General features: G+C 39.4%; 1 protein-coding gene across 5 annotated transcripts in view; it reads left to right on the top strand.

The window, feature by feature from the left end:
* The window catches only part of DTNB (dystrobrevin beta), a 219,126-nt gene that overhangs the window by 66,612 nt on the left and 139,859 nt on the right, over positions 1-12,655 (top strand). For all 5 annotated transcript variants that reach the window (XM_062573367.1, XM_062573366.1, XM_062573364.1 and 2 more), the window contains exon 10: positions 6,942-7,066. In XM_062573367.1, the coding sequence (XP_062429351.1) occupies positions 6,942-7,066 (125 nt within the window). The remainder of the gene's footprint in view (positions 1-6,941; positions 7,067-12,655) is intronic.

Here is a 12,655-nt window from a genome sequence, read left to right as displayed (position 1 = left end):
CGCCTGGACGCGTTTGGACGCGTTTGGGCGATGCCTTACCTGCGGAGAGCCGCGCGGACGCGTTTGGGCGATGCCTTACCTGCGGAGAGCCGCCTGGACGCGTTTGGACGCGTTTGGGCGATGCCTTACCTGCGGAGAGCCGCGCGGACGCGTTTGGGCGATGCCTTACCTGCAGAAAGCCGTGCGGACGCGTTTGGGCGATGCCTTACCTGCGGAGAGCCGCCTGGACGCGTTTGGACGCGTTTGGGCGATGCCTTACCTGCGGAGAGCCGCCTGGACGCGTTTGTGCGATGCCTTACCTGCGGAGAGCCGCGCGGACGCGTTTGGACGCGTTTGGGCGATGCCTTACCTGCGGAGAGCCGCGCGGACGCGTTTGGGCGATGCCTTACCTGCGGAGAGCCGCGCGGACGCGTTTGGGCGATGCCTTACCTGCGGAGAGCCGCGCGGACGCGTTTGGACGCGTTTGGGCGATGCCTTACCTGCGGAGAGCCGCGCAGACACGTTTGTGCGATGCCTTACCTGCGGAGAGCCGCGCGGACGCGGTTAGCCGGCTCTTACAGCCCTCTGTCCTTCAAGCGCTGTACTCGTTCCGCTTACTGTGTTGGCTGCTGCTTGCCTAATCCACCTAGCTGCTTAGCAAAATTATTCTGCTAGGGGAAGAGGGAAAGATGTCTGTGTCTTGAGCTGGAGAATCTTTTGCTTGCTTCTCCATTTTTTATATAGACGAAGGGTTGATATGCTCGCTTATTTTGTGTTTGCATCCTGTGTAGTTTGCAGTTATGATATTTGTTGGCAATATTAGTATAACAAGTTTCAAATTCAGCTTTTATTGCCTGTAAATTTAAGCCTATTGTAGCGGTAGTTTACTAAACTCCTTTGAAAAAGCTGGATGAGGTTTATAGATAGTCAGCATACAGATAATGAGAGGAAGACAGAAGGACAACTTACAGCCGTGTAGTTTCCAGCTTTTTAGTTCCATAATGGATTTTTTTTTTTTAATGGATGTAGCCTTTGATAGGAAAGCTGGTGGACAGACATGGGATCTATAAACCATTGTGAAACAAAAAGGATTTGGCAAACACAACAGAGATAGGATGAGTTTTCAAATATGTGGAACATTGCAGTTGGATTTTACTCATAACTTTCTCATGCCTTTTACATATTTAACTTTTTTGTACATGTAGATAACATTAGTTTTTCCAGAAACTGCTCATTCTGTTTGCATTTGATGTACATACTTCATACACGTTTGTTTGTGTAGGTCTAGGCAACTCAAAGGGTAATGCTTGTCCAGATGCAGACTGCAGTCAGTTTTGTCTAAACTTGGTTAAGAATGTACGTGCTCAGTGCTTGCCATTTTTTGGTGGGAGGTCCCTTAGTGTTTTCCCAATCTCCCAGGACACTGAGCTGAATTGCTGACATCAGGAAGCAGCTGCAGAATGCTGTTTCCAGCTGTGATCACAGTGTGCATGTCTGGCTGGTCCGGCAGAGCCAGAGCTTGCTCCGTGCAGCTACTTGCTGACATCTGCCTTCTGGACCTCTGGGAAAAATCAGATGAATAGTTGTTCTTAGGACTTAAAAAGACGTTTATATATAGGCTAGTTGCAATCTTTTGTAGGCGTCACTACGTTGGTTATATTTTGGGTTTTTTTGCAAAGAAATAAAATGATTGCTTTGTAACTAAATTGGATAGAAATACGACTTTTTTAAATGAAAATTTAGAATTCAGGACAGACATTGGCTTACATGTCAACAAGATACTTACAGAAATAACCAAACCTGGAGTGTTGGTTTGCTTTTGCTTCTCACTGAGGATAACTGTCGTAAGGAGAGTCACTCAATGGTTAATAGGAAAAGGTATTTTAACTTTACCTTGTGGCTACAGACCTGGAATGTCAAAGCAAGTGAACAGTGTACAGCACTGAGCAGGGTCTCCTTTGACCTTTTATGTTACAAAAGAGAACAAACATTCCAGCCTCTGGGAAGTGTTTATTTTACTTTTTTTTTGAGCTCTCTCCAAAACCTGGAGAAGCCAGATGTATTTGCTGGTAGGTAGACACTATTTTGGGTCATAAAAGTGTGTTTGACTGCTGCTATTTATAAACTTAGATAGCACCACTTAGGAATGCAGTTTAGCAGCTTACCCCTGCAGTAATTGCAGACAACATGCATACCAGCTAATGCTACCCTTAGAGAAAGAATATTTTTACAATGTTCACCTGATCTGTTGACACTTTGACTTGTGGCTCAGTTGAAAAAATGGCTAAAGTATATGATCTAGAAAGACATCAAATTGGTATTAAAGAAACAGTTCTGGAACTGATAATTGGTTCACCTATAATTCAGAAATTCTACCTCAGACAGTGAGCTTCCTGGTGTTTCAGAGGACAGAAAAATATAAAATGTAAATCTTAAATAACCAGCTCAAAAAGAAGAGAATGTTTGTTGAGTTTTTTAGAAATTATGTGCTGAATTTTTAACTGTTTAAAAGCTTAATTCATTCTTTAACCTTTATGGTAACTGGTTGCAGCCATTTCTCACAAGTTTGATTGTTCTGTGCACGATGAAAAAGAAAGTAGAACTTATTATTTTAAATGCTTATTGATAGACTTGGGAAACCAGTAAGTATCCTCAACTGATAGATCTAGAAATGCCAAAGACTGAGGGAGTTTGCTGAAGAATGAATTTCAGAAAGACTATAAAATTTAATAAGATTTGTTGTGCTGAAAAGTAGGAATTCTGCAAGAGGTGCTACTGTTTTTGCTTGCAGGCAGAACTGCAAAGTAGTAATGATATATTGGTAGATCCAAGCTGATAAATACCACTCATGAACCTTTTTGAATAATGCAAAGAATAAACCTGTCATAAATGGCTTGGCAATTAGATGATCAGTAGAAGGGGAAAGAAAAGTGCATTGCTATATGACTTAACAGTTCTGAGGACAGCCAAAAACATGAATACTTGGGTTCAGGAAGGTTGCTGAAGTGACCCGGCTATGGAAACATTCTGCCCAGATAAAGAGCACCCACGTTTCTGTATGTCTGGCTTGTTTTGATCGTCAACCACTCTTACTGTTAGACTGATACAGTAGCCACAGCGGCACAAATGCCAGTGAGTCACATGTTGTGCCTGTTTAGAAAGTGAAGCAAAATGGATTGTCCTGCTTGCAGTTCCCAGGGGTGCATGTAGATGAAGCTGAATGTAGAAAGTTATTGGCTAATTAATTACACTTCTGTAGTAGGAGGAAATGTTATGTGGATGGAAGTTTTGAAACTAAAACCAGACTTTTCCCCCATCTAAATCTGAAAATAAATTAAGAGCATAATTTGGATTCTAGGATGTGTAAAACATTTCCAAGATCTATATATTTTTATTTTTCTATAACTATTTGTTTGGAGTTTGTACTTATTAATACTAGTGATTTTGCAGTAGTACAGCCAGGTTCCAAATGATGGAGATCCTATTGTGACAAGAAGTTACAGGTACTTCATAAAATACAGTTTGCCACCAGCTACTTACAAATACAAGATATGAACAAATAGAGAACAAGAAGACAGTAAAAAATATACCATCTATACCCCTTGTCTGTTTTTTATTATCATTAGGAAAAAAAGAATCTTTGGGAAAGACTTAAACCAAGGATAACGGTGGTGCCAGCGATGGGTGGGTGGCCTGGGTTGTTTGGGGAAGTTTGCAGAGCTGGTCTCAGTGATGGGGAAAGGGCTCGTGTTATTTGGGGTGGAGGAGGGGAGTTCAGTGCAGGTTCCAGCGTTGGACAAAGGGGCTGTGTTGTTTGGAGGTTTTCAGTGGTGGCGTCAGTGATGGGTGGGTAGGTTACGTTATTCTGGGTTTTCTGTTTGTTCTTAGCCTTATCCAAGGGGAGGCTTTCACATACGTGGAGGCAGCAGAATGCAAAGGTGGTAACAAAGGATAATCAAGTGGGCAGATGGTGAAGATTAGTAACAATGATGAAAGAGAAGGGTTTTTTAATTAGATATTTCTAAGGTTGGACTCTGCTAATTGAAAGAAAAATATTTCTTTACTGGGGAAACTAAATATCCGTAATAGATATGCTTGGCTGTGAAACAGCACGTTCATGCAGCATGCTGTCTCTTTTCACTCTCACCTGCACTGAGAACCATTATCGAAAAGTTGGGATCGATGGAAATTATCTTTTCTCTGTAATTTTCTGAAAGTGAACCTGCTGTAGTGGCTCAATTGTACAGAATTCTAGACAGCATTGCAGTTGTTTGACAAAATAAATGAAGGGGTGGCGCAATGGGATATGCTGTTTGGTGCCACAGTGGAAAAACATTTCAAAAATAATCTAAAAATACTGCAGAGAGACCACAGAAAAGGCATTCTGAGAATAGATGGTCTTTGCATAAACTAAATGATGAACAGGGTAAAGTAAGCAGTGCACTCAAAGAAGAAGAAATGGAGAACATATTTACAGAGAAATACCTGTGGAAATTTTCAACATGAAGAATTAATTTAGGAAAATTGGAACTGTACTTTTGATGTCACCCCATTTATGTGAGAAATTAATTCTGCATAATTTATGTTTTCTTGTGGTCTTAGTGGGAAATAGCAACATAAATATTGATTATATTTTTATTCACTTTCAAAATAATTAAAGGCTGATAATTGTCTGTACAGTGTTTCATAATGAGAATGCCATGCACTTCAACACTGTTTGCAAAGGTCATCTATTCATTACTATCTGCTGGATTTTCTTAACACATGGGAGGAAAATAAGACCAAAAAACCCCATCAGCTTACCATCAATAAGTCTTTTTAGCAATTACTGTTATTGATTTAGTAACCTCAAGTGCTTCTGAATACTGTTTTACGAAGTTCCCTATAGGAGGCTTTTACGTGAAGCAGTTAATTATCTTGACATCCTTCTTATCAAAGTCCTTCTTGATGTGATGATAAAAGAATTTGTGTACACAAGATTTGTGCAGTAGTACTTTGATAGGACTAAGACTTTCTATCTGCCAAAGCCCAAGATATGTTTTGGGAAGATCAAATTATCCATTTCACCTGGTGAAATCTGGCTGTACTTTGATTTCACCTGGCTGTACTACTGCAAAATCACCTGGTGTCTGACAGCTTGCTGCCGGTAATCTTCGGAGTGCATTCGCGTATTTCACAGGTTGGCTCTGTGAGCTGAGGAATGAAAATTCCAGTATCTGAAATGAATCAGGCTGCAGTATTTTGAATAACTGGTTTAATTTTTGTTTAATGTAGTAGCCGGGCCAGCAGATGAGTTGTAAAGGCAGTGTTAGATGTTGGTAGGTGCGTGAGACTGGAATTCCATTGTAGCTACCAAGGAGGGAAGCTGCTTGCCAATCAAATCTTAATTGACCCATACCTAAAGGAAAAATATTATCATAAGTACCTTTTTCTTCATGATAGTGCCTTCATCACCTTTAATCCCAGGATGTATGCCCTATTCGTGTTTTTTAGAGTCCTCAGTTTAGCGTTGGCTTTGAATTTTAAGGTGATTGAAGGAGGATAATCATCTGCTATAAACTAGCTATCCTAATCCTCACTAGCACCCAGCTCATCTTTCTTTCCTAATTTGAAAAGAATTTTATCTTTTTTGATTGTTTTCCAATTGATATTAATATTTTACTTTATACTTGTAATGTGGCCCAATCTATTAAAACCAGGTGAATTAACAGAGAGAACAATTCCCACATGCATAAGTTTTCCATATAAAAATATCCTTGTTGCAGAGGCAACAGAACAAATAGTTGAAGAAAGTCACTGGTTGGTAATTAATTAAACAACTAGTAGTTACTAGTAATTACTAGCTACTAATTTATATTCACTTTAACAAATTTCTGTCTAACTCTTGTTCTCCATAGCCTTGCTTCATATTTAAGTCAATGTTAATTTGAATATACCTTGAGAATTGGCCCTAATTCAACTTTGGAATGTCTTACAGGACGTGGAATGTCAAAAATAATATCAACATCAGTAATCTAGAGACTAATTACATGGATTGCTAGAGAAAAAGAGGTTGCTTAAAAAAAAGAACAGCCAGATTCTTAATAGAACTACCAGATTATTTTTGAGCTCTCATAAAAGCATTTTCTGTTTTCCCACATCACTGGTGTGAGCTCAGTGGATGTAATAACATCTCAAGAAGTAATTTCTGTAAGTCAACATTTTAAGCTCGTGACTCAGGCCAGCTATTGATTCTGTTTGTTTGGCATCACTCATCATTGCCATTTCAGTCTTCTTCACATGGTCCCAGAATAGTTGCTCCTGTTATTAGTTAGTGAATCAGCAAGATATTTGTAACAGAAAAGAAATGAACTTGTCATTCATGTTTTCTTTAACACTATGTTTCACCTTGGCTTTGTCCACAATGAACAAATAAAATGTGAAATCTGTCTTTTGAAAGCAATAGTCTTTGCAAAGGATGGAAGAGAGGGGGCAGCTCCAACTCTCAGTTGATTTCTAATAGATTGGAAACATAAGCAATAGTGACAATTGGTGTATCTGTGCATGCACATTATTTACCCACTCGTGAACCAGGTCCTTTTTTCTTTCTTAGTCCTCCCCTCAAAATACAATGCCTGTGCTCAAAAGACGTCTTGAGTTAAGAAATCCCTACTGGATGTTATTGTCCTTTGGTTTAATTCCTGACAGAAAGACCAAACAATTGGTTTGTTCCTTGAATTTACATATTTACATTAGATTACTTTCAATGTTCAAGATTCTAGTGTGCGCGCACACAAAGATTAATGGCAGTAGTAGTCTCTGTACTAATGTAGTCTCTGTACTAATTTTTTAGGTATGGCAGTATGTAAAATGATGTTTCCATATACTCTAGTACTATACATTTTTTACATTTCTCTGTTACCTGACTGCACATTACCCTCCTTGTAATAGTCAACTTATTTCTTTCATTCTTTCAAAAACAGAAATCACCTGCAAAGAAGCTGAGCCATGCAATTAGTAAATCACTTGGTTGTGTACCAAGCAGAGAGCCTCCTCGTCCTATATTTCCAGAGCAGCCAGAAAAGCCACTTGATCTTGCACATATAGTGTGAGTACCTGTTTTAATGTATTTTTCGCTTACAAGTGCAAAGTGAGGTATTTTTGCATATGTGCATATATATATATATACACATTGACTTCAGAATTGGCTAGCAGAAAGGAACCCTTAGATAAGAATTATAAGGTTGCAATGCTGTACGTAGTATAAATGTTCCTCTGAAAAATTAATAGTTTGAAACAAACTGCTTTCTTAAGAGTATCTTAATAACAAGAGAAGTGAAACAGAGTATGTTTATGTACAGTTAGACCAAGGTCTGACTATATATTCTACTTGCATTTATTAACATTTCAAAGTACTAAGCAATGTTACATTTTACACAGCAACTTACTGGATGATTTTTTATTTGTTATAGATTAATTTATATCAACAAAACGATGTTACTTAAAGGCCATATTTACTTGCAGCTTAATGTTATCTAATATTAGCCATTGATTTTAACCTTATATATAGCCTGTTGTTGCTGTCTGGGAACATTGGCTCTACATTCTTATTTATCTTACTGAACAGTTTGCTGCATCTCTTTGCTCGATGGTAGTATTGCTACCATTTCATTGTGACCTTATTGTAGATCTTAATTAAGCACCAGGGTACTGGTTGGTTTGAACAGACTTGAAATTGGTCTGCTTCCTTGATTTGCTAGTTTTCACATGGGGAGAAAACCCAAATTTTGGTAATTTGTATGAATAATAAACTAAGCCTCCAAACAGATTTGTTTTAATGTCCCACAGATTCCTGAGAAAGTGTCAGTCTTTTCATAGACTTGAATTAAAGCACATGCTGTAGAGAAGAGTGAGGAGAGGGGAGTGAAGGGAATGGATATAATCGACTTAATACTGAGGACTCCATTTTCATGAGTATGCAGTAATTGCAAATCTGAGAGCAAGTCAAGATGCTCTTCCTATTTTCTTGCAACATTGTCATAAGAATTAGATTCCCCTTGAAGTGCTCTCTCTCAGGCCAGTGTTTCTGAATGGAGAACCAAGGTATTCAGGTTTGAATGTTTTACAGCCACTGAAAGTTTAATATATTAGCAGGTGCTACTTCAACCTTTCCATAGACTTTGTGATTTTGATTGATTGGCATTTCTAGCCACTCTTCTTAATAGTTTTGTTAATAGCTGGAGGCTAGCTTGTCAAAATGTTGGAAAGATGATAGTAATAAAGCTTACCTTGGTGTGGAAAAACACTCAGGTACCTTTCTTTTGTAAAGAGCAGAGAAGATCCATAACTTGATATGGAAGAATTGAAAGAATAAACAGTTATAATGTATTTGAATTCTAAACTTCTTTTTTTTTTTTTTTTTTTTTTTTTTTTTTTTTTTTAAGATTTGTTTTTTTGGTTTTTTTTTACTGATTCCTACTTAGCTATGTGGTTTTATCCCAGTTTTTTGTTGCTAAATATTTACCAACTTTTAGAATATTTGTTTTAATCCTCTGCAGTGAGGGGAGTTGGATCTGATTTGATGGAATGTAAGTGTTGTTTTTCTGTATTAAAGTACACTTGTAAATAATAATACAAAAGAAGTGTGTAATGCCACAGTTGAATTTAAAGCTGAAACGTTGTGTTTTTCTAACTGAATGGCTTATCGTATCAACAAAGCGAGGAGGTTGTATGTTGTCCACGGAGTCAGAACCCGTGTCTGGCTTGAGATGTGATGTGGAGCTTGAGTCACTAAGCTTTGAACCGGGGTTTCTGCAGGGAGGATGTTGCTTAGCCTGATGGGAAACAATTTTGTGTTTAGATCTTTATCAAAACACAGATCATCATGAATCAGTTCATATTTTTCCATTTAGATTGCTCTGTGCTTCTTCCATGTTTTTTAATCTCACTAACATCTACCAGAGAAATACTGTATTTTACAGCGCAGTACTTCTAGAGAAAATGAAAGGCCTCGTCGTGTAATTGCCTGAGTAGAATGTTTGCAAGTAATTGCAGCTATGGTATTGTGGCTGTGAGCGTGAGGAGAGCCTGCAAGAACTGATCCCAAGACTACGAGCAGACATTTTGCCTCTGACACAAATTACCGAGTTCGATGAATTACTTCTTTCTCCTGCCAGGGCACATTAATTCTTTAATGGATCAAACAAATCATTGCCAAGAAGAATTCATGGAACCCTACCGGCCAGATTTTCTCCTTTAAATAATGACAAAGTACAATGTTAACTCTGGCCAGTCTTTGCAGTCCATTCTTAACAAAATAAATAAAATAAATGCTGGTAATGTAACTCTGAAAATCAGCTGGTAATGTTTTGTTGCAAAAACCACAGAAGGAAATCCTCACCAAAAAAAACCAAAAAAAACAAAAAAAAACCCAGGCTTTTCAATGTATTAATTGAGTCTCAATTGAATATTTCAAGAACATCTCGCAACCACTTGTTTCATTCTAAGACAATGTATAAAGTGCTTTCTGTCAGTAACTGTTAATGCATTTTTGGCTTGCGTATCATTCACCTAGCAGGTTGTTTATTTTGATTATTCACTTGCATAACCAGTGGCAATATGCAATATGATATTCGAATGCCGTTACTAGCTTTCCGTTTACATAATAAGAACTGCCTGCTGGGTCTGACTAGCGGCCCGTCTGCTTGGGTTCTCTGCCAGTGGCCTTAGGAAACGCTCGTTAGGAGAGAGCTCGTTAGCCTGGTGCTCTCTGGGGTCTGCTCCTCCGGCACCCTCCGCTGTGGGATTAGGAATGTGGGGGAGAACATCTACCTAGTCCCATCAGGCATCCATTTATTAATCTGTTGTACTTGAAATTCCCTAATCCCTTATTGGCCCTGCTGACACCGCTTGCTTCCACCAAGAGATTCTGGGAGTTTTCTGTTACCTGCTGTGTGAAGATTTTTTTTTTTTTTTTCACTGTGTTAAACCAGTCTCTGAGTAGTTTCAAAGAGTGCTTCTGAGTCCCAGGATTGTGAGATACGGTGAACAATTACGCTGCATTCAGCTTACCCCTGGTGCTCGTGATTCTGCAGGCCACAATCGTATTGCTCTTCGGCTTTTCTCTCTGGGGAGCAGCAGCCTTTCTCGTCTCTCTTTGGAGCGCGGCTGCCCCATCCCTTGGTCATTCTGGTCGCCTTCTCTGGAAGCGCAGTGACTTGGCCGCGTCCTTTCTGAAACGTGCATGCCAAGAGTGCACGCAGAACTCGAGATGTATTTGAATACTAACTGTATTAGTATTCAAAACAACCTAGTCTTAAAAAATGACCGAGTCTTCATGAAAACAGCAAAACTCCTTAACTTTATCCACTGATACATTTCTGCAGCTTTTGCCGTTTCTGCATGCTTGGCAATGTGGAAATATCAGATAACATTTTTTAGTATAGGTAAAGCTTGCAAGATCAAAGTGATAGACTGTGAGTAAGAAATCTAACTTCTTTTCCCCATTATGCCTCTCATCTGATGTGACCTTGGACAAGTTGTTTAATTTTTTTTTTCTTTTTTTAAAACGTCTTTCTGTCAGATTCTCAGTTTCTTTTACTATGAATCCATACAGCCCTTGAACAAAGGGATTGTGATCCTGATTGAGGCCTTTATGTGCTGCAGTGAGATAATATGTAAGAAAAAATTTACCTGGTGAATAAGGTTTTGTTTCTGTGATAGGAGCAGTTTCCTAACAGAATGCAAATAGACCTGTTATTTTCAATGCACATAGGACAAGAATATTTATCAGGAATGATACAGATATAGCAGAACCTGCCTTGCCCTAAATGACCTGTTTGACCCTTCAGACTTTGCTTGCTTATGGGCCTATAGTATATTTATTACAAAACAATCCTTTTTCAAGAAGATATATGTATTTGATGTGTTCATTGTAAGACTAGCATTGTAAACCTCAGGGAGGAGAGCATAGATGGTTTGTGTTCAACAGTAGCTCCAAGTGAAACTGCATTTACTCCATGAGGCTTCTTCCCAGGTCTCTACTGGAATGGCAGCTGCATCATCTCCAAAACGATGCAAAATGTATTCAGAGAGAGGCGTTGCTCATGGTGCTGCTCTCTTTAAGGCATCTACTTCCATGACCAGCAGGTACTTCCATGTTTTTAAACTAGAGCAGTGTCTGCTCTTATTCGAATCAGAGCAGGCAGCTGGAATGTACCTCCTGGCATGGTCGGTGGACTGCAGAACTAAGAGAATTTTCTTTATGCTTTACCTACCCCCTAGCAAAGGATTAGGTTAAATAATGTCCAGTGTGTGTGTTTGGCACTCAAAGTTGAAAGAGTTGAATTTCCAAATAGTGTGTAGTCTCTTGCCTGAAACTACCTTAGTAAAAATAGGATTGAAAAGTGACTAGGGTGACATGATTTTTTCTAAACAATTCCAGGGAGGGTCTGGGGAACATTAGAGCAGAAATCTGGTATCTGTGCCACGCAAGAATGTTTAAGGGTAGATTTAGTGAGCACATGGATCAACACAACATATTTGAGAGCAGTCAGTAGGGCTTCTAGGACAGGAAGTCATGCCTCGCAGTTATTTTAACTTTTGAGTGTCTAATTAAGGATAATTGAAACAAATTTACCAAAAGCAAAACATACTTGATCAACCTGATTGTCTTCTGTAAAGACATAACTGTTTTTTAAGAAAAGAGGAAATGGTAGATGTAATAAAACTTGCCTTTAGTAGGGCTTATTTGGAATCTGAGGAAATGTGGACTGGAAAAAGACCATTAGCTAGGTTGGAAATTGGCTGGACTGGGCTCAAATCAGCTCTTTGACATCTAATTGGCAATCAGTTATGACTGAGGTCCCACAAAGGTCAATATTGTTCAACATTTCATTAGCAACCTGGATGGTGACACAGAGTGCACTGTCAACAAATTTGCAGATGTTACTAAATTAGGCAAATGCCTGACATGACAAATGGTAGAGCTTTAATCCAGAGGAACCATGAGAAGCTTGAGGCTTGGGCTAATGGAAATGTCATGGAGTGCAACAAGAAGTACAAAATTCTGCACTGAAATGGAATCCCCCATGAACTGGTATGGAAAACTGACTGAGGAGCAGCCTTGCTGGTTATGGTGGATACCAGGCTGGGTATGACCAACAGCTATTCTCAACAGGAATAAAGCTGGCTGCAGGTTGAGCTGGATTAGGAGGAGCATGGCCAGTGGACTGGAGGAAATTATTATCCCCTTCCAGGACTGGTGCAAGCCATACCTGGAACAGAGTTCCCTCAGTTCAAACAGGGTTACTGAGAAAATGGAGGCTGCTATCAGCTGCCAAGACGTTGAGGGGTCTGGGGTACCTGAGCCTATGAGGAAAGGCTGAGGGAGCTGGGCGTAGTAGGTTTTTCTATCTGCCATGGACACAGCTCTACAAATGTGATACTGTCTGTTTGAAGTGCTTACAAGTTCAGGTGTGGAGAACCAATTCCTTCACTGCTCAGCTCCAAGCTTGTTAATGTAGGTTTAGATGGGTTATAAAAGCCTTAGAGGACTGAAAAGCTTGTGTGGTGGGAGTGATAACATTGCTGGCTATAACTGATTTCAGAATGGTCAGCTGGACCAAGGGAATGGTAAAGGGGTGGCTCGCTTCCATCTTTTGATGGTGCTGATAAAGAAGGTCCTCAAAGCTTTTTT

This window comes from Rhea pennata, chromosome 3 (assembly GCF_028389875.1).
Source record: "Rhea pennata isolate bPtePen1 chromosome 3, bPtePen1.pri, whole genome shotgun sequence".
In the NCBI taxonomy this organism is placed as follows: Eukaryota; Metazoa; Chordata; class Aves; order Rheiformes; family Rheidae; genus Rhea; species Rhea pennata.
Note: the sequence above shows the minus strand (reverse complement) of the source record. Positions and strands in the feature narration are given on the sequence as shown.